This window comes from Prinia subflava, chromosome 12 (genome assembly GCF_021018805.1).
Source record: "Prinia subflava isolate CZ2003 ecotype Zambia chromosome 12, Cam_Psub_1.2, whole genome shotgun sequence".
Lineage (NCBI taxonomy): Eukaryota > Metazoa > Chordata > Aves > Passeriformes > Cisticolidae > Prinia > Prinia subflava.
Window position 1 is genome coordinate 10,525,412 of NC_086258.1, and position 24,371 is coordinate 10,549,782.

At 46.8% G+C, this 24,371-nt stretch overlaps 1 protein-coding gene across 4 annotated transcripts in view; it reads right to left on the minus strand.

Moving 5' to 3' along the window:
* Positions 1-24,371, minus strand: part of MAPKAP1 (MAPK associated protein 1) — a 79,532-nt gene that overhangs the window by 21,774 nt on the left and 33,387 nt on the right. For all 4 annotated transcript variants that reach the window (XM_063409787.1, XM_063409788.1, XM_063409789.1 and 1 more), the window contains 2 exons: positions 21,025-21,201; positions 13,705-13,814 (listed from right to left, as the gene is read on the minus strand). In XM_063409787.1, coding sequence (XP_063265857.1) covers positions 13,705-13,814; positions 21,025-21,201 — 287 coding nt within the window. The remainder of the gene's footprint in view (positions 1-13,704; positions 13,815-21,024; positions 21,202-24,371) is intronic.

Here is a 24,371-nt window from a genome sequence, read left to right on the forward strand (position 1 = left end):
AGCCCTGCCCAACAGTCCCAGCTGGCAAAGCCCTGCCCAACAGTCCCACCTGGCAAAGCCCTGCCCAACAGTCCCACCTGGCAAAGCCCTGCCCAACAGTCCCACCTGGCAAAGCCCTGCCCAACAGTCCCACCTGGCAAAGCCCTGCCCAACGCTCCCACCTGGCAAAGCCCTGCCCAGCACCCCCACGTTGTTCCTGCACCAGCCCCTGGCTGTGGTGCAGGGCAGGAGCACAGCCTGCTGTGGGAAATGCTGCTCATTCGTGGCCCTGCACCCGGGGGGATTTCCTGGCCATCTCCCCTGGGTTTAGAAGCCCCCTGTGTTTGCTCCCTGCTGCTCATCCCTCCTGCCTGCACAGAGCTCTGGGAAATACCTGGGAAGGAAATCAGCCCTTTCTTGTGAACTGCATCACAATTGTTGTTACAAAAACTAGGCCATTAAAAAAAAATCCTTTTAGTTGAATGGATCCTTAAACTACGTGCCTTAACTGGAACAAAACCAGGACACTCTGATCCAGTTCCAGGTGAAGCCCCATGAGCCAGCTCCAGCCCTGCTGTCCTGACAGTGGCTGGGGTAGGAGGAGACCCAAATGCACCAAGTTCCAGGTGGGACCCTGAAGAAGAAAAGCCCCTTCCAAGGGCAGGAGCTGGTGGGGCCAACGCCCTCCTGTCCTGGCTCCACTCCTGCTCACACCTGAGAGCTGAAGTACACACCAAGTTCTCAGCTGTGTATTTTCTATATAATCCAGTAAAATAATCTGAACAGATACTTGAAAAATCTTAATTAATTCAAAGCCCCTTTAACCAGGTCTCAAAGTATCAAAAAACCTAGAAATGAAATAACAATAACTATTCCCTCTTCACCAGTACTTAAAAGATTTCTGACTGTTTGCTGACTTTGAATTATGAGCATATATGATGAAATATTTAAAATACATAAAAAAATTAAGTCTTTCAGCCTCAGATGGCATGCCTAAGGAATGGAATTTGTTAGCCAATTAATTTTAAATTTACTACAGCAGAATTTCAATTACAGCTTCTCATTCCATGTCCCCAAAGCCACGTGAGGCACTCGCTGCTTGGCCCGGGCGCGTTCCCTCCCCGTGTGCAGCGCTATGGACACTCCTCATTCCCAGTGCTCTCACAGCAGATGCAGTGCCAGGCTTTTTGCAGGACACAGGAGGAGCCCCAGCAGCTCCCACCCTGCCCAGCACAACCAGTGATGGCACGAGGAGCTGCCAAAGCATCTGCAGTGCAAGCACAAAGAAAGGCAAACAGACCCAGCACCATCACTGCTCCTCTCCTGGCTACTGGAAATGTGATTAACAATTCAAATTTAAAATAAATTAGATGAACAGAGGCCTGCTTGTTAGGCAGAAGCAAAATACACTGAATTGAAACAAATCTCAAAGCAGTAAATCAATTTAAAATTGAGATTTTAAAACCAATTAAAAATCTGGTGTAGGTTTAAGAATAGGACCATTGACAGTAAAACCCAATGGCTTTGTCTGTTCATCCCAAGCACCTTCCAGAGATTCCCAAGCTACATCCAAGGGAATTGCTGGCACAGGTCTGAACATCTGTGCTGTTGGTACCCAGTCCCAAACCCCTGCACAAAGGGGGCAAACCCTGACACAAGGAAGGGTTAAATGCAGGCAGGGCTCACCGTCCCTGTGTGTGGATGCGATTCCAGCAGCTGGATCCACCCCTAAGAGCATCACCCACACCAGAAACTGTCCCCAGGCTGCTGAGCCCTGAGGAGAGACACCAGGGATCACACCCCTCAACACCCTGCAGTGGCACAGGGTCATTTTTATCTGGGGTAGCTTGAGAATTCCACGATCAGGTAAATTGTTTTACCCAGTTTGTGTCAAGCCTGCATTAACTCTGCTAATAAAGCAGGGAAATAGAGCTCCAGAGCAGGAACCAGGTCAAGCTGCCTCATGGATAACTCCTTAAAAACAGAAAATACTGAGAAATTAATAAAAAAGTGTAAATGGATTTTTAGAGAGTATCTACTCTTCCATTATGCTTTAAATATCTGTCCACATTTACATGACCTCTGCTTCCCAACAGATGAAGAACGCCAGGCTGAGTCTGTGGAGGAGTTTTACTATCAGGCTTCTCTTGAAAGTTCAAATGATGTCACTGTAGTAGGAATATTGGATAATTTAATGGTCTCCTAATGGAATCCTGCTCTGTGAATTTCAACAAATTTTCAAGTGGCAATAGCAAAGATGGATTTTATGGATTTCTGTAATCTCATGGAAATGTTCAATGTAAAATAAACCTTCAAAATCCTGGCATGGACTGTCCTGGCCAGTGTCCCAAGCCAAGTTTCCTTGCTGATGGCAGCTCCCAGAGCTCCACACCCCTCCTGTGGGTGATCCTCCATCACACACATCCCTCCCATCCCTGTTGAACCTCTCTCACCATGGATTCTGTCCACTCCACAGATACCCACTTGGCTATTCCAAGGCACCCCTTTAGAGACAGGAATGTTCATCAGGAGTTAGAAACAAGGAAACAGACCCCAAGACCCACAGCTTCCCTATGAGCACACAAAGGTGCCTGGAAGAATCCCACCCTATAATCAAATTAAGGTCCCCCTTGCAGAAGCCACCCACATACCAACAAACCAATTCTGTTGCCATTTAACCTGCAAAGCTTTCAGAAAGGGCTTTTGAAAGCACGACCCATCAGTTCTAATTTTTAAAACTTATCCTTTCAGTCAAGACTAGAAAAAGGCCCATTCCAACTTTTATCTCCACTACAAAGTGCTGTTATCTTAGGCTGTTGTCAGGAGCTCTCTCTCTCTTTCTGCTGACAAGCAGAGACTAGAGAGATAAGATTGGGAACGAATCTCACTTCTCTGAGTAAATAAATAATCAATACTCATCTAAATGTAAATGAGAAAGTATCCCCCTCTGATAACAGGGCTCTTATCAAACAGCCAATTTTCTGCAGACATTTGGCCTCAACCAAATCACCATCATTCAGCCCCAGCCTAATGGCTAAAAATCGTAACTAAATTGAACCGATCACCAGAGATCAACTAAGTTCAGCCATGGCTACTACGGGTTCAAATGTTTGGAATGCAATTTTTCCCCCATTAACTTTCAATAGCAATGAAGAATGCCACGGTCAGGGGTGAATCTGCACAATAAACAATACTAACACTGCAACAGGGAACCAGGCTTTAAGCAAACCCCGACCAAACCCCTCTCCATCTCCAAACTAGTTACTAGGGTGAAATAAGGATTATAGAAAGAATATTTAATGTGTGTGGAGTTGTCAAACCTAAACAAAAAAGACCAGTTTCAACAAAAAAACCCAGATTGTTGAAAACTGAGGCTATACTTTACAGCATTAATCTCTGCAACAAAATATATCCCTATGCCTGTATATCCCTCTCTTCACCTTCAAGAGCTCCCATAACTCTCACCAACACCCCAGTTCCACCTGTGCTGTATCAGCTGCTTCTGTTCCCTTTACAGTCCATGCATTTGTCCAAAACACTTTTTCAATTTCCCATTTCCGTGACATTTACCTCCTGAATTCATTACACTGTGTGAGGAAAAGTATTCCTTTTGTTCCACTGAGCCACTGCCACCCCAATGTTTGGGGTGAGCAGCTCCTGTCCCTGAACCACCAGGATAAAACCTTCCCAATTCACTGTCCCCACCACCTGCACTCCACAGACACCTCTGGTACCCAGTTGTGCCTTTTCCACACCAGAAAAGCCCTTCCCTCAGCATCTGCTCCTCATTTCACGTGCCTGATCCATTTCCACACTCATCCCTTCCTGCATCTCTTCACTTCTCTTTTTTGAGACAAAATATAGCAATTAAGATGTGGGTACGTTGGGATTTATGGACTCAGTTCCTGATGTTCCATTTGTCTTTCTGCCTGCTCCTGCATGGAGCTGAAGTGTTCAGAGAACTACCCGTGATGATGCTGGATACTTTTCCTGACTGATGGAAGGTAATTAGAGCCCATCATTGTACACATATAGTTACAGTTGCTTTTCACCATGTATATTATTTTGTACTCATTGACACTGAATTCCCTCTCTCGTTTTATTGTCCTGTCACTCAGCACTGTGGATACCTCTGCAGTGCTTCACAGACAGCTTTTATTTGCACTATTCTTACCTCTTTTGTATCAACAGCACATTTTGTCACATCAGCATTCACATCCCTTCCATGCCCCACATTAAGGAACAATGCAGGTTCCACCAGTTCCACTGGAGCTCCACCAGTAACCTAGTTACTAATCACCCAGGGCCATTATTCCTATTCTTTGTTTCCTGTCTTTTAATCAATTATTAATCCATGTGAGGATCCTCCTTCTCATCCTGTGACAGCTTAATTGCTTTATGAGCCTTTGTCAAATCTTTTTTGGAAATCTAGGCATGCCACGGAAAGCCCAGCAGCCCATTCTGCTGGGGCACAGCCTGCTCTGCCAGAGCCGTGCCCGCCGTCACCCCTGGGTGCTGCATTGCTCACGTCACCCATTAATTCTGCTCTTTGCCAGGGGTTCCTGTTACTGTTTCACTTTGCCTGGTGAGAAAGCTCCAGCACAGCTCAGACCCTGCTGCCTCTGCTCACAGGGAGTGCAAGGACCACGGAACCACAGAAGGGCTCAGGGCACAAGGGAACCTCCCCCAGCCCCTTCCACCACCCCAGGCTGCCCCAAGCCCTGGCTAACCTGGCCTTGGACACTTCCAGGGATCCAGGGGCAGCCACAGCTTCTCTGGGCAAGGGAAATAACAAAGGAAAAGAAAAAAATAACAAAGAAAATAAGAAAGAAAAAACCAGAAATGTGGACAGTTAGGCAGCCACAGCCCAGGAGCCACAGTGACAGATGCTGGGCGGGAGGGAACAGGCAAAAGGGAACTGTCCACAGGCAGAAGGCAGCAGAGCAGTCAAAAACCCCCTGTTGATAAACACTTAACACTGATGTCTGTGGGACTTTCCATTTCAAGTCCCTCCTTTCACAAGGATTTGTGATTTATTGCTTTGCTGCTCCATCCCTGGGCTTTGAAAGCGCGATTCTGCTGGAGTTTAAACTATATTTATATTTATTTTTTTGTTATCGCTTTTTTATTATTGCTATAGAAAATATTTGCTGGAAATATGTTGCAGCTATTACAAGGTCATAAAAAAGAGGAGATTTATGTATTTCTATCATTTCAAATAGTCTGTCAGAAAGTATCAGTCGTGCTAAGTGTAAGACTGCTGGATTCCAGTGCTCCCTCTGCCAGCACATGGGCAGCAGATGGAGGAATTAAAATAGCTCAGTGTGGAGGCTCCTTGGGTGCTGGCTGGGAGGAGGGAAATCGAGGCAGCTCCTCGTCCCCCTGGGGAGGCCTGGGGGAGCCCTGGCTCCCCGTGGGTGCTGGACATGGCCCTGGGGATGAGCACTGGACCATAAATGAAAAGGGCTGAGGGAGGAGCAGGGTCAGGGCACTGCAGAGAGCAGAGAAAGTGGGAACAGCGAGAGGGCTCAGACCCCTTCTGCAGGAGCTTTCTCAGAACATGACAGAAGGGGCAGGATTCCATTGTGTGCTTGGCAATGACAATAAAACAACAGAAATATGTAAACAGTGCGAGAGGAACTGGCTGCAGAGCAGAATGTTTACATCTCCAATCCTGCTGCTGCGAGGACGTCTTAAATCTGTTTATCCGCTAAAAATCCCCAAAGCCCCTCAACACCTCTGAAGTGGAATAAAGATTTTATCATTACAAATGCAAATACTGGTTAATAAATAAAGATATTTAAATAGTGAAAACAAACTTTTAACATTACTCACAAGCACGAGAGGTTTTTTTTTAGCTCAATCTGTTTTTCCTTAACTTGCACTGTTGTGACATTACTGAATTTTACACACAGTTATCTGCCGCTCTCCACAGAAATACAGATGGTTTTTGTAGAAATAAACAGTCATTTATATGAAACAATTGTAAAATAGTTTATGGAAACCAGTGGTGTAATGCATTCAAATAAATGCCAGGCCTGGTTGATGGAGAGCCAAGGTGTTAAATCACACTGCTCAGGAATTCAGCTGTGGGAAACAGATAGTAAATCCAGAGTGACAGAATTTCCAGTGATGGCAAAGGTTTCTGACATCTAGTCCAGTACACAAAAACTACAGCAGTTCAAACCTATTTTACTTAACACTACCTTGACAGCCAGTGAAATTAAAGAATTTAGTCAAAAGCCCCTTAAAAAGAAACAAACACTTCATTTCTGGATTGCTTTTCCGGGGAACAGCAAACGTGCAGCACGGCCAGCAGCAACCCGGGCTGTGCACAGCGTCAGCAGAAGGGTTTTACTTAATTGCTACCTTTTTGCATTAGCACTACATAGCTCTAAATAAAGCTGAGACAAAATCATCATGTTTGATCTGTAACGTAAGGCACCTGCAGCAGGAATGCAATGCACAGATTTTATTTTAAACTCACAGCTCTGGGAGGAGCAGGCTCTGCCCCATTCTCAGCCCCTGCCAGCGCCTGGAACTGTCCCCAAGGACCCTCCTGGGCATTCCTGCCTGGGCAGCACCAGGGCTGTCCCCATGCCCCAGTCCCAGGGGACAAAGGTGCCTTTCCCTGCCTGTGAGGACACCAGACACTGTTCTGCAGTGCTGGGCAGCACAGCCACGGTGCACTCCAGGGTTCAGGAGAGCCGGGCCCATCAAGGGACCAGGGACCAGCACAGCCTCTGCTCATCAGAGTGGGTGAAACACAGAAATCTCAGTCACCCAAACACTGACCTGCACAGCTTAAAATGTCACATAAATTACAGCGTTATTACCAAGCCAGAGGAACCAGAAACCACATGAACTCAATACCAACAGATCCAAAATAGACCTTGTTCAATATTTCACTTCCATTTTGGAGGCTGGGCACGAAAAACTCTTCTCACCCACCCAGGCTGATATCCAGCCCCTCACCAGCCCTTGCTGTTCTGACCAACTCTTCACAAACTTTGTTCCCCACGAGCTGCTCCTCGTACACCACCAACACCCCCGTCCTGCCCCGCCGGGCTCTGCTCAGCGTCAGCGGCTGCGGAGAGAGCGAGGAATAAATCACTGCTGCAGAGCAGGGCCAGGAGAGCAGCAGGAAATCATTCCCAGGCGTTCATCGCCCCTCGCTCACCCCTCTGCTGCGGGGAGCACCCCACAAACACCAGAGTGAGCAGCTTTCCCTTCCCGGAGCAGCGCCTGGTTGGGAGCGGTGAGGGGAGACGAGCTCGGCTCCGGGAATGGCAGCGGTGCTGAGCAGGGTGCAGAGAGCCCTGACCCGCAGGAGCCTGACCCACACACTCTTCTATATCAGAGTTCTGTATTATATATTAAATATATATATATATATTAAAGTACTGAAGTTTTCAATCGCTGAGGTATTTCCAGGTAGGGCCATTCCAACCCGGGCACCGGGCTCTGCAGGGGTGCTGTAATGACCCAAAACAAAGCACTCGCAGCCAGGGGAACTCACAAGTACCATTAGGCAGAAAAGCACGAGTGTGAACACAAGGAAACACAAATTAATTGGCTTTTCACTGTCACAGATGCTGGGGCTTCCATCCCAGAAAGAGTCAGAGCAAACATATGCATCGCCTACTCGAACATATTTACTTTTAAATTTAAACTCCTCAGTTACCATCATTCCGTGACAGTATCAAACTTTAATGACAGTAGTTCATCTGGTACAAGTGCTTTAATCACAGGGCTGCAGCTTTACATAGCTTATCTTTTAAATTCTCCTTTTAAAAATGTATGAATAAATACCTATATGTGCAATCAAAATACACACACACCTCCCCTTCCAGACATTTTTTTGTCCTAGTCTCCCACCAACAAGGAAGGATGGGGAAGGAAACCCCAGCAAGGCCCACAGCTCCTCTAGCAGCTGCTTTAGAACATTTAAGTCACGAAATTTGACATTCAATGTGGTGCTGACACTGACACATCAGAATCTGAATTTTCAAACACAACTCAGATCTCTCCTCCCCAGCTGCTCCTCAAACAAAGATGAGACCCAAGTAGAACTCTCCATCTGAGAGTCCCCAGGTTCTGAGGTAACCTAAACTTTGTGTGAACAACTCTAAAACATGGGAATAATCAAGCACCACAAACCTGGGTCTGTAACAGACTGTGCCCCCAGGTACCAGGGCATGGAACAGGCTCTTTGCCCTGGCAGCTGTAATTCCTCTGATTCTGGTGTAGAGACTAAAATGTGATATGGAGACTTTTATCTTTAAGTCCTATGCCTGTTTCTTGAATCTTTCTCTTTTCTTATTATTCAGCTTCCTGTGGCAGTGAAATAATACACTTAAACAGACCAGGAAGATTATTTTAAACTATTTTTGGTCACTTTACACATTTTAAAGAATGCAAAAAGCACTGGTTGACAGCTGTTAGGGACTTGAATGTTATTGCAAAGCAGCTGTTTTCATTTATTGAAAAAGTATTAATCTTTCTCCAAACTCACAGAACACTGAGCTAATAACTCTCTCTCTAACCTACGGAAAATACAGGTCACGTCTGTGCAATGTTGGCAGAAGGTTTTGTTTATAACAATTAAACTTGTAGAGCATTTTGTTCTTAAAAGGACTGAGCCTTTCTGGTCGGGGGATGTTTGCAGTTGGAGGCAGCTATTAAATAATAATCAGTAGCATGTTCACCCTGCAAAGAATTTCTACTTTAAATCAGACAAGATTAATCAGAGGAGACTTCTCTGTTCACTAGAAATTTCAGATGAAGAGAGGCTGACACGGACCAGGAACTGGCAGGACTATTCCAACATTTCAGCATTTTATGTTGTTTAGTTTTGTCTCTCATCTCCTTCTAAGAACATTTGGTTTTATACTGACATCGATGCTTAATTTGTTTGAAAACAAAGCCTCTGCACACATTCTCTCTGCATTGTTATTTACTTTACATTAGTATTTATAGTCCATTCAGTCGAGCTCTGGAGGAGAAGGCAACTGGCATCCCAGGGAATGTGTTTGTTGAAGAGCAGCGGGAATGAGACAGCTCACAGGCAGGGAGATAACTTCCAAGTGTACATATAGTTCCTGCACATATTTAATTTGAGAATCACCATGGCATCAAGACACATGAAGTACCAAGGATGAAGTCACCATCTTTCTTACATTCTTAAAATCGTAATCCATGCAAACATATTTTACAGGGAATATTGAGTGCAGGCTTTGGTGCAGATATAAAAACCTGATAAGATCTCCTTGCCTGCTGCACACTGGGGGCTGCTGTCAGCCCCAGCCCTGGCTGAGCTGTGGGATCAGAGCAGGGGCTGTGCCTTCCACCTTTGGAAGAACTGTGCCTGCCTTGGTCCCACTGAGCCTCCCTAAAAATGCAGGATTTAAAGTGCACATCTACCACAACCCAAATTCCTTACACCTTAATGGGGTAACACATGAGTATTGGTGAAAGTAAGACCAGCAGAAACACACACCAGACTGACCGAGCAGGAAAATCATTTCCTAGTAAAGCAAATCAGCTTCTAGAGGTAATGTTTTACAGTTCTGCAACATGATCTGTGCGACCTACAGAACTTCCTCTGCCAAGCCCGAGGGTGGGATTTTCAGGCTTGCCTAACAGCTACCTGCTCCAGAAGTCAATGTAAGGCTGTTACTGATCTCTGGGGAGCAGAATTATCCCAAGTACTAAAACACCCAAATCTCACCTTCTAAAACAGCTTTTCAGGACTCGGTTATTAGAGCTGTTCAAAATCCAGATAGCACAGGATCTGACATTTTTACTGATAAATTCAAGGAGAACAGGAAGTTCTTATGCTCCCAATCTCCAGCATGTGAGTTCTGTTCTGCAGATCTGCCACACTGCAGAGATTTTAAATTTACACCATGAGCTGCTGAAGTGCTCACAGAAAGGAGATGTAGGCATGGCAGGATTACACAAAATAATCCTTAAACTGCCTTTGGACACAAGGGTTCTCCAAGGGGTGTTATCCCACTGCCTGAGCAGTGCCAGTACCCAGCCAGGTCCCTGTGGCACTGATGGAGCTTCCAGCTCTCCTGTCTGTGGCATCACCCCCTCCTCGGGCTCTTTCTCTCCCATTTGGGCTATTTTCAGAAAACCCTCTTGCATGAGCAATGCCCCTGAGCCCCCTCAAGGTGGTCTATCCTGGATTAGACCAGTGTCCCCTAGAAGCTCATCCCACAGCTGCAGTGTTTTATTTCCAGCCCTCCCATAAAATATGCCTGTGCAATACACACTGCTGAGCACGCAATAGGTTAAACAAATTGATGATAAAGTATTCGACTTCGTTAGTTTTCATTACCATAAGAAAACATCAATTACATTTTCTATTTTATGAGTGTACACAGGGGAATCCATTACAGTAAGTGAGAGGTTGTAGGACTCTTTCTGCTGCTTCTTTCCTCAGCAAAAAGAACAGTTTGTTTTTAAAGCCAGTGACACCAGCCCAGAGGAAGGGAAGGCACACCGGCGTATCTGCACAGACAGCTCCTATCCTGATTTATCCAGCCTGCCTCCAACTAATTAAACATCTGCCTCAACGATTTCCTCTGCAGATTTATCTTCTCCAGTATGCAGCACTGACTGGTTGTTACAGGCTTTTTCCTAACTTGTGGCCATTCCCATGTACTTCTCCCAGCTGGCTATTTGGGCACGTGGCAGGAGATGATCCAGCATTGCCATTAACCCCCTGTGGGTGCCTGTGGTGGGACAGGTCACCAGGTCCCACAGTCCTGCTGCAGGACAACCTCGTCCTCCAGGAAAGGACTCGGGGCCACGGCTCTCTCAGCTACAGCACATCCAGTTATTTAACCCCCTGCACTTCCCCTTGACTGGCTCAAATATCATTATTTAAAAATGGTCAGAGTTTGTAGGTCAAAAGCCTTGAGACGCTAAGAAAGAAGAATTGCAAGGAAGGTGAAATAGTTTGAAGAGTTTGCAATAATTTTATCTAAATAGAGCTAGGCACAGTCAGAATATTGCTTCTGTTTTTTCAGGTCTCTTTCTATGAAGCAAAGGTTTAGCCCACTTCTGTCTCCTGCTGACCAGTATTTTGCTGCAAAAATCTTTACTGGCTGAACAAAGTTAAAGAAAACCAGTCTAGTGTTTTATCCCTGGTCATGCTGAACAAATCCTTCCCAACTGTACCACAGGAATTCCTCAAATTTTCCTCACCCAAAGTAGCCAACCCAGGCTACTATTTTCCTACCAATTTAGGACCAGTCTGAAAAATGTCCTGTAAGTCAGTGGTGAAAACAGATCAGAGAGCAACTGCTTCTACCAGTACTTGAAAACAGCATAAGCTGTAATGTAATAATTCGTCTGTCCTGAAAAGGCTGATCTGGAGGCCCATTGAAGACAGGCAGAAAAGCTCATGGGCATTTCAGTTTTATTAAATTATTCCAAAAACTTTAAATAAACACGTTCAGTCTATTTTTGGTAACAACTTCTTTAAAATCAGGCCAATCAGCTTTAAAGGAAACATTGCTGAAAAGGAGAAATGCTTGTCCTAAATTATGCCTTATCTTTTATTCAGAACTTTGGCATCCTAATCCACTGGTTAATAATGACCTGGCAGCCCGGCCCAGGCCTGTGCTGTGCTAAGGCTCTGATCTGCAATTCCATTTATCCCTGCATCTCCCAGTGACAGTGAGAGGCACATCCTCTCCAATGCCGAGGGATCTGCTGGTAGGTGAGGAATGATGGCAAAATCTTCTCCTCCTCCTGCTCCAGTCTCTCTGTGCCCACTGTGGTGGCATCCTGAGTTCTCCCTGCCCTCACAGCATTCCCAGCCTGTGGCAGATGGGGACTGGCACAGCCTGTCTGCATCCAGAGGGTCCCCTCTGTGCACACAGCTACAATTGCTGCTGCTTTAAAGATGACAGCAAGACCTTCCTAAGCCCTCCCACCCCCTTAAAGCCTGGTAATCCACATTTGGGAGAGGGATGTAATTGGGAATAAAAAAGGGTTTAGATAAGCTAAATTAATGTTAATAAAAATTTCTGCTACACCCCTATATACATTGTTCCTGCAAAGGATTCTGAGCAGGAGGGCCAAGGCAGCAGAAGTGAATGTATTAGCTGAAGGAACAAATGACAGGTCCATTCCCTTTCTAAACTACTGAGCAAAAGTAACGAAGTCAAAGCAGAATCAAATTTCAAATGGACAAAGAGTAAAACATCTGTCACACGAAGGGGGGAAGCAGTTTAAAGACTGAGCTAAGTGAATCCTTTAGCAACCTCTCTTCAGGGACAGGAAATCTGACCCCAGGAAATAAATAAAAGTCACCCAAAAAGTGAACAAAAGAGGTGTTTGAAAAAACCCCAACACCATTCATCGCCGCTAACGACTTGTTCATTATGAGTGATGATGGATAAAGACTTCTCACGCTGAGATGAAATCAAGATTTATATGCATTGTTTCCTCTCCCAACTTGTGGGAAGATCATCATCATTTAATTCTATCTCTGCGGCCAGTGATGGGCATCCAGAGAGGCGGTTATCACACGGCGCAGTCAGCTGGCAAGGGCCGGGACGTGCCGGTGGCACATCTGGACGGAGGCGCCGCAGCCCCGGGTGAGCGATGGCTCCTGGCCACCCTCCAAATTGCTGCAGACTGCCGGGGCTCCTCTCCACCCCCAGCACTGCTACTCTCCACACCCCCCCCGTTTTTTTTTTTTTTACGAGAATCAGATTTTCATTGCTCCATTCAATTGCTCTTCTCTGCCATTTTTTACAGCTCTTATCGTTCCCTTGGAATATGGCCTTGAGACAGCTCATCCGTGTCCTTCACTGTGTTATCTCTTCTAACTTTTATTAAAACTTCAGCTCTCATCTGAAGATAGCTAATTAAATCCATGACAGATTATACACGCATTTAAAAACTGCACTGAACTACTTTTTCTAAGGGGAACAGGGTTTATTTTCTTTTCCTATAGTTAAAACTGAGGGTGTATAAGGAGGTTTCATTCATTTACAAAGACAAGATCCTTATCTTTCCCACTATATAGATGGGTTTATATTAAAGTTCCTTTGTTGCGTGACAAGACTCAGTGCAATTTCTCTCAGTAATTATTTCTTGTTGCTGGAAAGATCTCTCAGCCTTATACTTCCGAAATATATATACTAACATATATGTGAATACCCATCTACCCCCAGAAAAACATCGTTTAAAATAGAAACACAAGCACTGTACATTTTCCCTTTTTAAGTGTTCATATGCCTTAACTATAACAGCACTATTTTGATAACATTGCAGAAAGTAAATTTTTCTTTTTCACCACAAGTAACAATGAATCCTTGAAATTATTTAAAATTGCGTTTGCATAATTTTCTTACATAAATTAAAAGTATCTACACAAACTCTATCATGGGCTGGACTTGCTGTACTTCTACCCATCATCCCAAATTACCATGAACTGGTCTTGAATGCAAATGGCTTTGTTATCATAAATAAATATTTGCAGGAAGGGATATACTGCTCTGCAGCAAACATTATGCAGCTCCTGCACTGTCAGCTTTGTGCCAGCATGGAGAACACAGACCTGTGCACAGAACTGCTGTGAGTGGGGCTGGGACACAACCCCCCAGAACCTGAGCAACGTTCACAACAGTTAAAAAGAGATATAAAATATACTCATGGAGAAAACACCCTGCCCTCTCGAAAATACGATAAATAACCCACCTGAGCCTCTCTGTGATCCCTTCCTTCTCTTTAAGGCCTTTTGTAAGATATCCTTCATGGTGACCTTCATACTGTCCACCTGAATAAGTGAGAATCCATGAGCAGCATTTCTGCAAGACAGATGCACATGCAGTTTTACAAAACAATCATCACTGGCAGCTCCCCGCAGCCCTCGTTAGCTTCAAGCAAAGCACTCGTTAGGCACACGGTTAACGAAGTTGGGCTGTAAAGGGAAGTTAAAAGGAGAAACCAAGCAAACTGCCTTAGCAAGGCAAACACAAAACCAGCCAAAATGGATTGAGATTCAAGGCAAGGGGTGTAAGGATTTTGCTAAGCTATTGTTATTTTTGATCACTTGGTGCTCAGCATTAGAAGTGAAAAGCGAGCCAGTGTGCCTGGGGGGCTCCTCATCTCCTGTGTCTGGGGGTGTTTTACAGCACACAGCAGGGAAGCAGGCTGCAGTGGCATTTTCATCCCTGTCCCACGTAACAAACCATTAGGGACCAGTGGCAGAACACCCCTCAGTGACAGCAGCTGTGCAGCACTATCTGGGGATTATTTCAATGCATTATTTCCAGCCTAATGGGGTTTCTTTGGACACGTTTTTGTGAACACAATGGCACAAAATCTCCCAGAAAGATCCAAGGCAGTGAGTCCTTGTCCTGGCCATCACCCATGGGAGAGGCCACACAGGGGAAAGGACTGCAAAGAGCATGGGGACAGCAGTGGGGGATTCTGCTGCCAAACACCGAGAGGGGCACCCCTGGGGAGGCAGAGAAGATGACAATATAATAGAAGAGACTCTGAATGAGCATATCAGTAAATTTTGCCCCCTAGCCCTCGCAGTCAGTCTCGGCTCATGTCAGTAGATGTCACTGCAGACAGTTCCAGGGAAATCCGAGAGCTGAAGGCTCCCACCGGAGAGATTGCTCTGCATGGAAAAAACTGGTTTGCAAAGCTATTTGGGCAGGAGGAGGAGCCCTGTATCTGGCAACCAGGAATTTTAATCAGGGAGTACAGCTCTATATGACCATCACAGCTGGAATATTTTTAAAAGCAACTGGCAGGCGAAAGCAATCCAAGCAACACAAGTACATCCTGAAAAACAAACCCATATTACATGTCACTCTGAAACACAAATGCTGGGACGAGGGGCTGGAGCTCAGGTCACGCCAGCCGCGGCACCGCCGGCCCCGCCGTGGCCAGGCAGGACGGAGCCCTCAGCCCTCCCTGCCGTGCCCAGGGCTCTGACTGCAGCGTGACAGGGGCCAGGACCCCCGCCCGGGCTCGTGCTGGCCACAGCTCGCTGTCCTGCAGGCCCCTGTGCTCCTGGCCCAGCAGCCAAGCCTGGCTCAGGACACATTCCCCCTCGTGCTGTGAGACGCCGTTTCCCTCTCCTCGGTTGTGCGTTGGTCTCATCTGAATTTCATTTTCAATTCCCTTTGTTCCTGGCAAAATGAAACTGCCTGAAAGCCCCAAATTTATGTTCTCCAGACCATTTATTATTTATAACTCTATCTTACTTGTCTTCAAACCAAATAATCCCAACCTTTTCATGCATCTCCTTTTCCCTCTGTTTCTGCCGCGTGTTCAGTGCAGCAGGAGCAGAGCTGAGGGAGGGAGTGCCACCACCTCTGCAGGTGACACTGCCATCCTGGGAACAGCCCCGGGGCTCACAGGCTCTGGCTAATGCCTGTAATGAGCAGAGATCTTCCTGAGCACTTCCCTGAGGAGCAGATTTCCCCTGAAGCTGCAGTGGAGCCCCATGACCTGCATGAGCATCACACAGCACCTGCCCTCTGCCCAGCAGTGCCCTGCCAATGCCTCGCTACCCAAAAAACTCACAGCTTCAGTCCCAACTGAGCTGCTGAGCAAGGTGCAGTGGATTCTTCAAAGTGAAAAACCTGTTCTACAGTTATAATCACAAAAAAGAAACTACCTTTGTGCCTTTATTTAAACAACACAAGGTTTCTCATTGAAGTGCTACATGAAAAGCCCTCCATGCTGGACCAAGCTATGCCAACACCTGGTGCCTCCAGGTAATTCACACAACGCTCTGCAATACCTACAGGAATTTTCCAGAAAACTTCATCCAAAATACAGGGAAATAAATTAAAATACTCCAGGGAAAAAAGAAATTGCAAAGGCAACAGAAGTCTTCTAAAACCCAATATGGCCAAAACAACCAGAGTCACAATTGCCCCCTTTTGTACAAAATGTTTTCCAACATTTTTCACCTCAAACAGAGCAGGGCCTGCAGCCCCCTTCCCATGAGCGCAGAGTGGCCAGTGGCAGATGGCCCCAGCTCAGGGCTGCTCACACGGATCAGGAACGTCCCAGAAAGGGAAGATTCTCTCCCAGTTCCTGACACTTCAGCTGCTGAAGAGCCCAGGCTGCCGTGATCCCGCCCGTGTTCCGGCCCGGCCGACTCTTTCCATGGAGCAGCTGGCCTGAGAACTGTCACACTGATTTCCCTGACACTCCATTACTAACCCCTGCCCGAGCCATGGCCATTCTTTGCCTCAGAAGCTGGATCTCATCCCAGAACAATCTTTAAAAGTTTATTTTACTGATCAAAGCAAAATAAGAAAGGCTCTGTGTTTTGCTATATTTAGTGTGCGAACCATGAGCGAGCGCTTGGCAGGAGCGGTGAGACAGAGCGCATCCCGCTTTGGTAAACTCTTGGCTGCTTGCTCTGGAGCACGGCCAGAGGGGCCAAACCCCATCCTGGGCCCTTCCCTGCCCTGGCTCCCCTCTCACAAGGCACCACAGAACCTCAGTACAGCATTTCAGCACTCGGCAACCCCACGCATGTGAGCCGGGGTGGATTCCAGCCCAGACCAAAGAGCTCCTGCTGTCACCCTGGGGCCACGCCAGCGGGCAGAGCACGTTTCCTGTGCCCACAGGAGGAGCCCCGTGGAATCACAGATTAGCTGGGTGGGAAGCGACCTCTGGAGATCACCCTGTCCTACCCCCTGCCCAGGCAGGGTCACCCAGAGCAGGGGACACAGGAACGTGTCCAGGCGGCTTTGGGATGTCTCCACAGACAGAGACTCCAGGCCCACCCTGGGCAGCTGCTCCAGGGCTCTGCCACCCTGCATGGAAAGAAGCTCTTCCTCACGTTGAGGTGGGACTCCCTGTGGTTTAGTTTAAGGCCATCTGTCCCTGTCCTGTCACTGGATGTGCTGCCAGGGTGTCCCGGAGCCGCGCTCAGCACTGGATCCTCTGCAACCCCACCAAGCACCACAGCCCTGCCTGGTGTGGGCACAGCACAGGAGGCTGTGTTGGAGAAACACTCACCCACCTCACCTCCCCACTGCCCAGGTCCTCTGCACTGCCCACGGGCACGGCCCGTCCTCACTCAGCCCAGTCCAGCACATCCTTAATTGCAATCGCGTGTTTTACCTCACTCTGCTAAGGTGTGATACCTTTATTTTAAGTCAACACACTGAAAATAGGACAGACAAGCAGATGCTGGTCAATCAATTAAAACTGCTGCTGGCAAATTGGAAGCCAAAGAAATTCCTTAGCTTGTATTTTCTGTCATTTTGCAAAAACATACCTGGGTGACAAGGTTAAATCAAGCAAAGGAAATCCCTGGCACTTATCATCCACAGGCATTACTGATAAATTGTGCAGTGGAGGAATAAAGGATTACCTTCTGTATTTTTTCATTACACTTTTCTTTTGTTACAGAATACATAAATCCATTGTGGCACAATGTAATATGTATCATCGTGCTACACCTGTGGACGTTTCATAACGGCTGCCATGTCTGTGCAGTCAGGAATGATAAGTGAACCACCCGTGAATGTTAATGATAGTGATCATTCTGCAGTAACTTGGCTTTCCATCTTCTTTTACAGCCTCCGTGCTGGAGCCAGGGTGGCAAGGTTCAGGAGAGGGAAAGGGAAACAACAGCACAGGCAGAAGCTGCGGGCTCTCCTCACGGGGCTGAGGTGCCACAGGAGCAGGCTGGGTCCCTCCTTCTGCCACAAAATAAAACAACCTACACTGGAAGGACAAAAGGCTCCTGCTCTAGATGGGAACTTTTCAAAAAGCTCCTTTCCAATCTGGAGCAATTTAATTTTTTTTTTTTAAACACAGAAGTGGAATTTATTTTCCAGAAGTGGAATTTATAGCACTTAAAGCTCACTGCATAACCAGCTGGCATGGCTGGAAGTGCCTGGGAGTGACTAATAGCAATTTCCACTTGATCAGCACAAAGTCAGAGTTAAGACTCAAAATCTCAGCTGATGCAATGGACTTACCTTAAGCTGGGTAATTTTTAAGATAAAGTGCACAGTGATAGGAACCAGACTAACTAATGCCAGCCACAATTTTTATTCTGAGCCTAAATGACCTGCTTTTGTGCATCTAAGGCTGGCCTCGCATAGCTCTGTGCACTGTTGAGTGTAACTGGCTGCATTTTGACACCACTGGAACAGTCCTCAGACCTCTATCAAATCTTCTCATGCCCTCCCACCCCTCCCTCTCCACTATCCTGAGAGCCACATTCCTAAATTTGCACCCACATTAACTGTCTTAAATTTTATATGAATATTCTAAAATGTACTTTGCAGATCACCCACCCCCATGTACAAATCAGGAACAGACCTTTTGGAGAGTGCTGCTAGAGTCCAAGAAAACACACATTTCAGGGCTTTGAACTGAATTTGCAAATGCATGATGCAAGTCTGGTATTTTAAAAGGGTTTCAAACCTTAAACTATTGGGTATGGCAGAGGTGCTGCTTTGAAAATTTGTATATAATAGTCAAAGCAATTTAAGTACAATATCAAAACAGAAAAAAAGTGCTACAGAGCAGAGGAACTGGATGCCAAATTTCCTCTGTGTGCCAACTGGCAGCTGAGCCACAGCTCCTCGAAACACCATTAGATCTAGTGTGAAAAGTTCCAATAATAAAATTTCCAAGGGAAAAAGCCCTAATGATGGTGCAGATTTATTTTCAGCCTTTCAGGTATGACCTCACCACCTCCAGAAGTCTGTATTTCCATGGATGTGGTGCTTTGTTTGCCTTTTCCTGACAAACACCCTCGACAGGAGAGCGGGGCCGTGTGAGCGCCGTGCCTGATGTTGGACAAAGCTCTGCTTTCCACAGCAGCCACCTTCCAAAAACATAACTCGCTAGACTAATGGGCAGTGAGCAGCCAGAATGACTGCCCTCCGTCTTCTCCTTGTGTAACTTTGCCAGAGTCCTTGGAACTTGCCAAATTCGGTCATGCCTGCTTAGCTTGCTCGACTGATTGTGCCAGAAAAGAAAATAAGACACAGATGTATTTGAGCTCTTTGAGATGCCAGTAAGAGCGACAGCTAATGGCTTCATTTCGACCCTCCCCTACCAGCTGGGCACAGGTGGGGGGATAATGAGGTCCCTCTCCCTAATCAAACTCAATTATTTACTACTCTGTACAGCCACAAAGACATTCACATCCAGCTCGGAATATAAACTGCACTGCGGGCCACTTCCAGCCACCACCTCTGGGTATTTATAACCAACTCAAGTGGCTCAGAGTTTGCCTTGGCAGGAGTTGAAGTGTATAAAGTTCTGCAAACTGTTTCTGCTCAAACATGTCCTGCTGCAGGGGGGTCCCTGGCGGGCTGCTCGAGCACCCAGCGCGGCGGGACCGCGGCTGCGCCTCCGGGCTCCTCACAGGCAGCAACATTTTTCAACAGGGATTCAATATTAATAAACATTGCAAGTCACAAGGCTGACACGGCAGCAGCTGAGATACTTCAGCACGAGGAGGAAAAAAAAAAAAAGATGCAAAATATAAAACCACAATTACATGCACCGGTGGGGTGACAGGGCAGGAAGAAGACATAGGATTTACAACAGATCCCTACAAAAAACAAGACAGCACACTCATTTAAACTCACAGAGCTAACAACCTTTTCATCAAGTGATGATCAAGTAATTCTTTATTCTAGGGGACACATTAAAAATTCTAATTTAAACCTACCTATTTACTCAGTGATCACAAGCCATTTAAAATTAAAATGTGGACACTGGAACCACCAAACTGACCCTTTCAGAGGAGCACTGCTTATGATGCAGCTGTTCTATTTCTCCTCAGCAGCACCTTCCAAGCTAGCAGGAAGCTCCTCACATCAGCACAAATGATGGTAAACCAAAAGATTTTGCATTTTTCTGCAGGGCCTGCGGCTGGACCCTAATCCTGCTCCCAGCTCCAGGCAGAGCTCTGCTGGCCAGGCTGGATCCCTGAGGTCTCTGTGCTCCCTCGGAGGGGCAGTGCCACCCCCTCAGTGCCAGTGTCCAAACCTGACCCACGCCTGGTCCCTGCAGTGAAAACCCAACCCATGCACCCAGTGCAGCACTGGGGGTAGGGAGGGGACACCTGGGATAAGGGATTTCTTCCAGATGAGAAATCAGCAACAATTCAGAGCTGTCTATTGACAATGACCTCCCCTTCCTGCCCATGGCCTCAGTGCAGCACAGCCCAGCGCCTCAGCCTTGAATAACTCAGTTGTGAACACTGGGGCCAGAATATTTTATTTCCTGGTGCCCTAATGCAGTGGAACAAAGTGAATGTGGCCTTTGGGAATACACGTGGGATTTCTGACAATGGCTTTCTGCAGGATGCTTTGGAACGTCGCTAAGAAACACAGTGTACAATAAAGAATATAAAAACTAATTATATAAGCCAGATTTTTTAAAAAATGTCTGATTATTCAGAACTAGAAGCAGCTGTAGTGTTAAGAAATGTAAGTAATGTCCAATAACTAGGAAAACCCTATTAGCATTTTCATTTCAAGAGCTCCAAACATGAAATATTTTTCCCAAGTAAGAAGTGGCTTATGCTCCTGGCATTTTATTCTAGTAATTAAGGCCTTCTGATGGTTTAAGAGATTTTTCATTCACAAGTAAAGAAAAATAAAAGTAATCAAGCAAAGCATATATCCCTACTTCACTGATAAGAACACAGCAAATTCTTCCTGCTCTACAAGCTCAGGTCTCAGGGGTGGATGGGATGTCCCTCACCAAAACTCTCCTGCCCTTGAGAGGGCAATGCCCAGTCCTGCTCCAGCTGGTGTCCCTGGTTACTGCTCATTCCACCTCCCAACCATGGCATTGTTATTAAGCCCCACTGCGACTACTTGTCCATAAAATCACTTTCTTCACTGCAGAGCACCACCACCATGTGTGGCCCCCAAATTCTGAGTGGGTCAGGAGAAGGGCAGCAGAGGAGGAGGAGGAGGAGGAAGAGGAGGAGGAGGAGGAGGAGGAGGAGGAGGAGGAGGATGAGGAGGAGCTGTCCCAGGCCAGGCCTGTACTCACATGCGCACGAAGAGCGACTGCTTGGCCGCCAGCCCTGGGGACGAGTACTTCTCCACCAGTGCCAGGGTGCTGAAGCCAAACTTGTGGATGGGCTCGTTGGAGTCCAGGGGTGGGAAGTCCGTGTCCACCTCGCCGTCGTCCTCGGCGATGTGCAGGCAGTAGGCGCTGACGTTGTCGCTGCAATGGGAGCACCTCGGTCAGCACAGGCAGCAGGGCCTGCAGGCAGGGCAGCTGCAAGCAGCACTGCTCTGAGAGCCACACCATGTCCAAAACACACACACATGTCACCAGAGGGCCAGCGGATCCTGCTGCCACAACCCTGCGGTGACACAAAATCCAAACCTCAGAGCAAAGCAGCCTTCGCCCTGAACTGCTCTGCAAGCAAAACCTGACAATGATTAAAATACACTAAAATCTATAAAGGCTTCATGATTTCATAAAGCAGGAAGTAATATTTCTCCGTTTGTGAAAATTTGTGTATTTATATGATGGCTGCACTTCAGAGCTAAAGGCAAACAAGCGCAATCTGTGATTTTTCACAGATCAAACAACTGTGGAAGTTTCGTGTCTGTAGGCTGAAAAGCAGAGAGTGCTCTTGGGCAGGTAAACAGGGTAATGAGCTATGGGGAAAGCAAAAATCTGTCCAACACAGTGGCCATGATTAGCACAAAACTTACCTTTACTAAATACCTAAGTTCAGTCACTAAAAGCAGTTACAAATTAATAAACACCAACAAGCAGAACTAACACAGAAAGTTGAAACAGATACAATGTGAAAGAAATAAAGAGCTGAGCCTCTTTCTTTCCACAGATGAAAGCCCAGAAGGAAACAACTATTTATAGCTACCAAACAGGTATTAATCATAATTTCCTAGCATTGAAATCTATTTCAACTGTTACTTCAGTTTAAATTATTGACCTGAAAATAAGTATTCTTTCTGACTGTAAACCTGCCAGCACTCAGGCCTTTCCCCAGCCACGCAGTAAAGCTGGAGGTGCACGTGGCAGCGTGTTTCTAAACTCTGCAGTTTAAATTTGGAGTTTTAATTGCATGATTGATGCTTAAATTAATTAATTGTAAAGTGTATGCTAATTGTTTAATTGGTCGCTTGATCTATATAGATCATTTTTTGAATTAAATGAGTTGATTTACAAAGTTTATTGATTGGATGTGACAATGAATTATTTCACTGACTACCTGATTTGCAATTTTCTCAATTAATTCACAAACCTTTGGTTGCAACTGTGCTTTATCGAGAGTGCTTAGTCCAGGTGATCTATAGGCATCTTGTCATGACTAAGACATTTATTATAGAAAACAGGGAATAATGATGCATTGCTGTTAACGTAAGCTGCAAATTTGCTAACCAAAAGGTAATTCAGCAACATTCACCACTCTGAATTTTGAAAATTCTGCAAATACTAGTAGAGAAACTTTCTGGCCTTGAACCCTTCCAGGGATGGGGCAGCCACAGCTTCTCTGGGCACCCAGGGCCTCCCCAGCCTCACAGCCAAGAATTCCCCCCCAGTCTCCCTGGGAGCCATTCCCTGGGTCCTGTCCCTCCATCCCCTGTCCCCAGCCCCTCTGCAGCTCCCCTGGAGCCCCTTCAGGCCCTGGCAGGGCTCTGGTGCTGCTCTCCAGCCTGTCCCACAGCAGAGGGGCAGAGCCTCTGGGCTGGCTCCAGCAGCTCCTGCCCGTGCTGGGGGTCCAGACCAAGCCCTGCCTGCATCTGAGCACCACGGGAGCCCCCAGGCTGTGACACTGCCCACAGCTGTGCCCTGTGCCCACAGCTCTGCCCTGTGCCCACAGCTGTGCCCACAGCTGTCCCCTGTGCCCACAGCTGTGCCCCTGTGCCCACGGCTGTGCCCTGTGCCCACGGCTGTGCCCTGTGCCCACGGCTGTGCCCTGTGCCCACAGCTGTGCTCCTGTGCCCACAGCTGTCCCCTGTGCCCACAGCTGTCCCCTGTGCCCACAGCTGTGCCCTGTGCCCACAGCTGTGCCCCTGTGCCCACGGCTGTGCCCTGTGCCCACGGCTGTGCCCCTGTGCCCACGGCTGTGCCCCTGTGCCCACGGCTGTGCCCCTGTGCCCACAGCTGTGCTCCTGTGCCCACGGCTGTGCCCCTGTGCCCACGGCTGTGCCCTGCCCTGCTGGTCCTGAGCCTGCTCCTGGGACAGCCTGGGGTGCTCTCAGCTCTGCCTACACAGAGTGAGCACTTCCATCTGGACCCTGCTGCGTTTGCAGCACTCCCATCCCTCTGGAGGGACAGAGACGGGCACAGCACACACCCAGCACGGCCCCTGAGCCACCCCAGTGCCACCAGCTGCCCTCCCACCAAACACAGGACAAATGCACACAGCTGGGTAAATCCCACTGCACAGAGGGGTTACAAATGTCTGCAGCCACAGGCTGGGTTCCTGAGCACTGACACAGATCCAGTCACAATGCGTTAAAAAAAAAAGTCCAGTGAGTAAAACTGTTCTGCACTTTGAACCTCCACCAGGCTGAGTGAGATTGAAGTCAGCAACTTACACAGCACAAAACTGAGAGATATAACAGCATTCCTGACTTCTAAAAATAGCAAATGTATTTGAATTGTGCATCTCACTACTAATTTCTTCCTAGAAAGGGATTTTGTTTATTTTTTGCAGGTGGAATCATTCCAGTACATCTGTCAGGGGCTGGCAAGAAAATGGTCTGCTGGGTTACAACCCAAGTTCTTGTGTAAGAGGCCAGGGACAGGGCTGCTAACACTGCCAGTGGTTCCTCAAACCAAGAGACTGAATAGAGACAAATACAATACAATTATAATAAAAAGGCAGCCTAATTGAATACAGAATGTTCTCAAAGCTGTCAACTAGTACTCATTCACTTCAGAGTCTTACACCTATCTTTTAGGAAAAGGAATTAGGCAGTAATATATTCTTTTCCTAAAGACAGAAGGGGTTGTTTCTCCTAATTATAAAGTCTAAAATCTCCTCATTATTCTCACAGTGTCACTAGCAGGTATAGCTGTCACTCTGCATGCCTTGTACACCATCTGAGGCATTCTATAGATGTATTCTAGTGCAGTGCTCAGTGATTCCTGTTTTTCCTTTTTACACTCTCACCTGAATCAGGAACAAATGGCCAATGTAGAATGGGTACCCTACACGAGCTCCTCCCTTACTTGGAAACATGAGAATTAGTTTACAGTTAAATCAACCCTTGCTCCTGGCAGTCAGCAATGCTTAAAAAAAGATGATGGAGACATGGGAAATAATTAAGAACCTACAAGAAAACAAACTTCTTGGAAATTTGCGGCTCTGTTCCTTAATCTGAGCCTTTGTCCTCAGATTCTCATTGCTG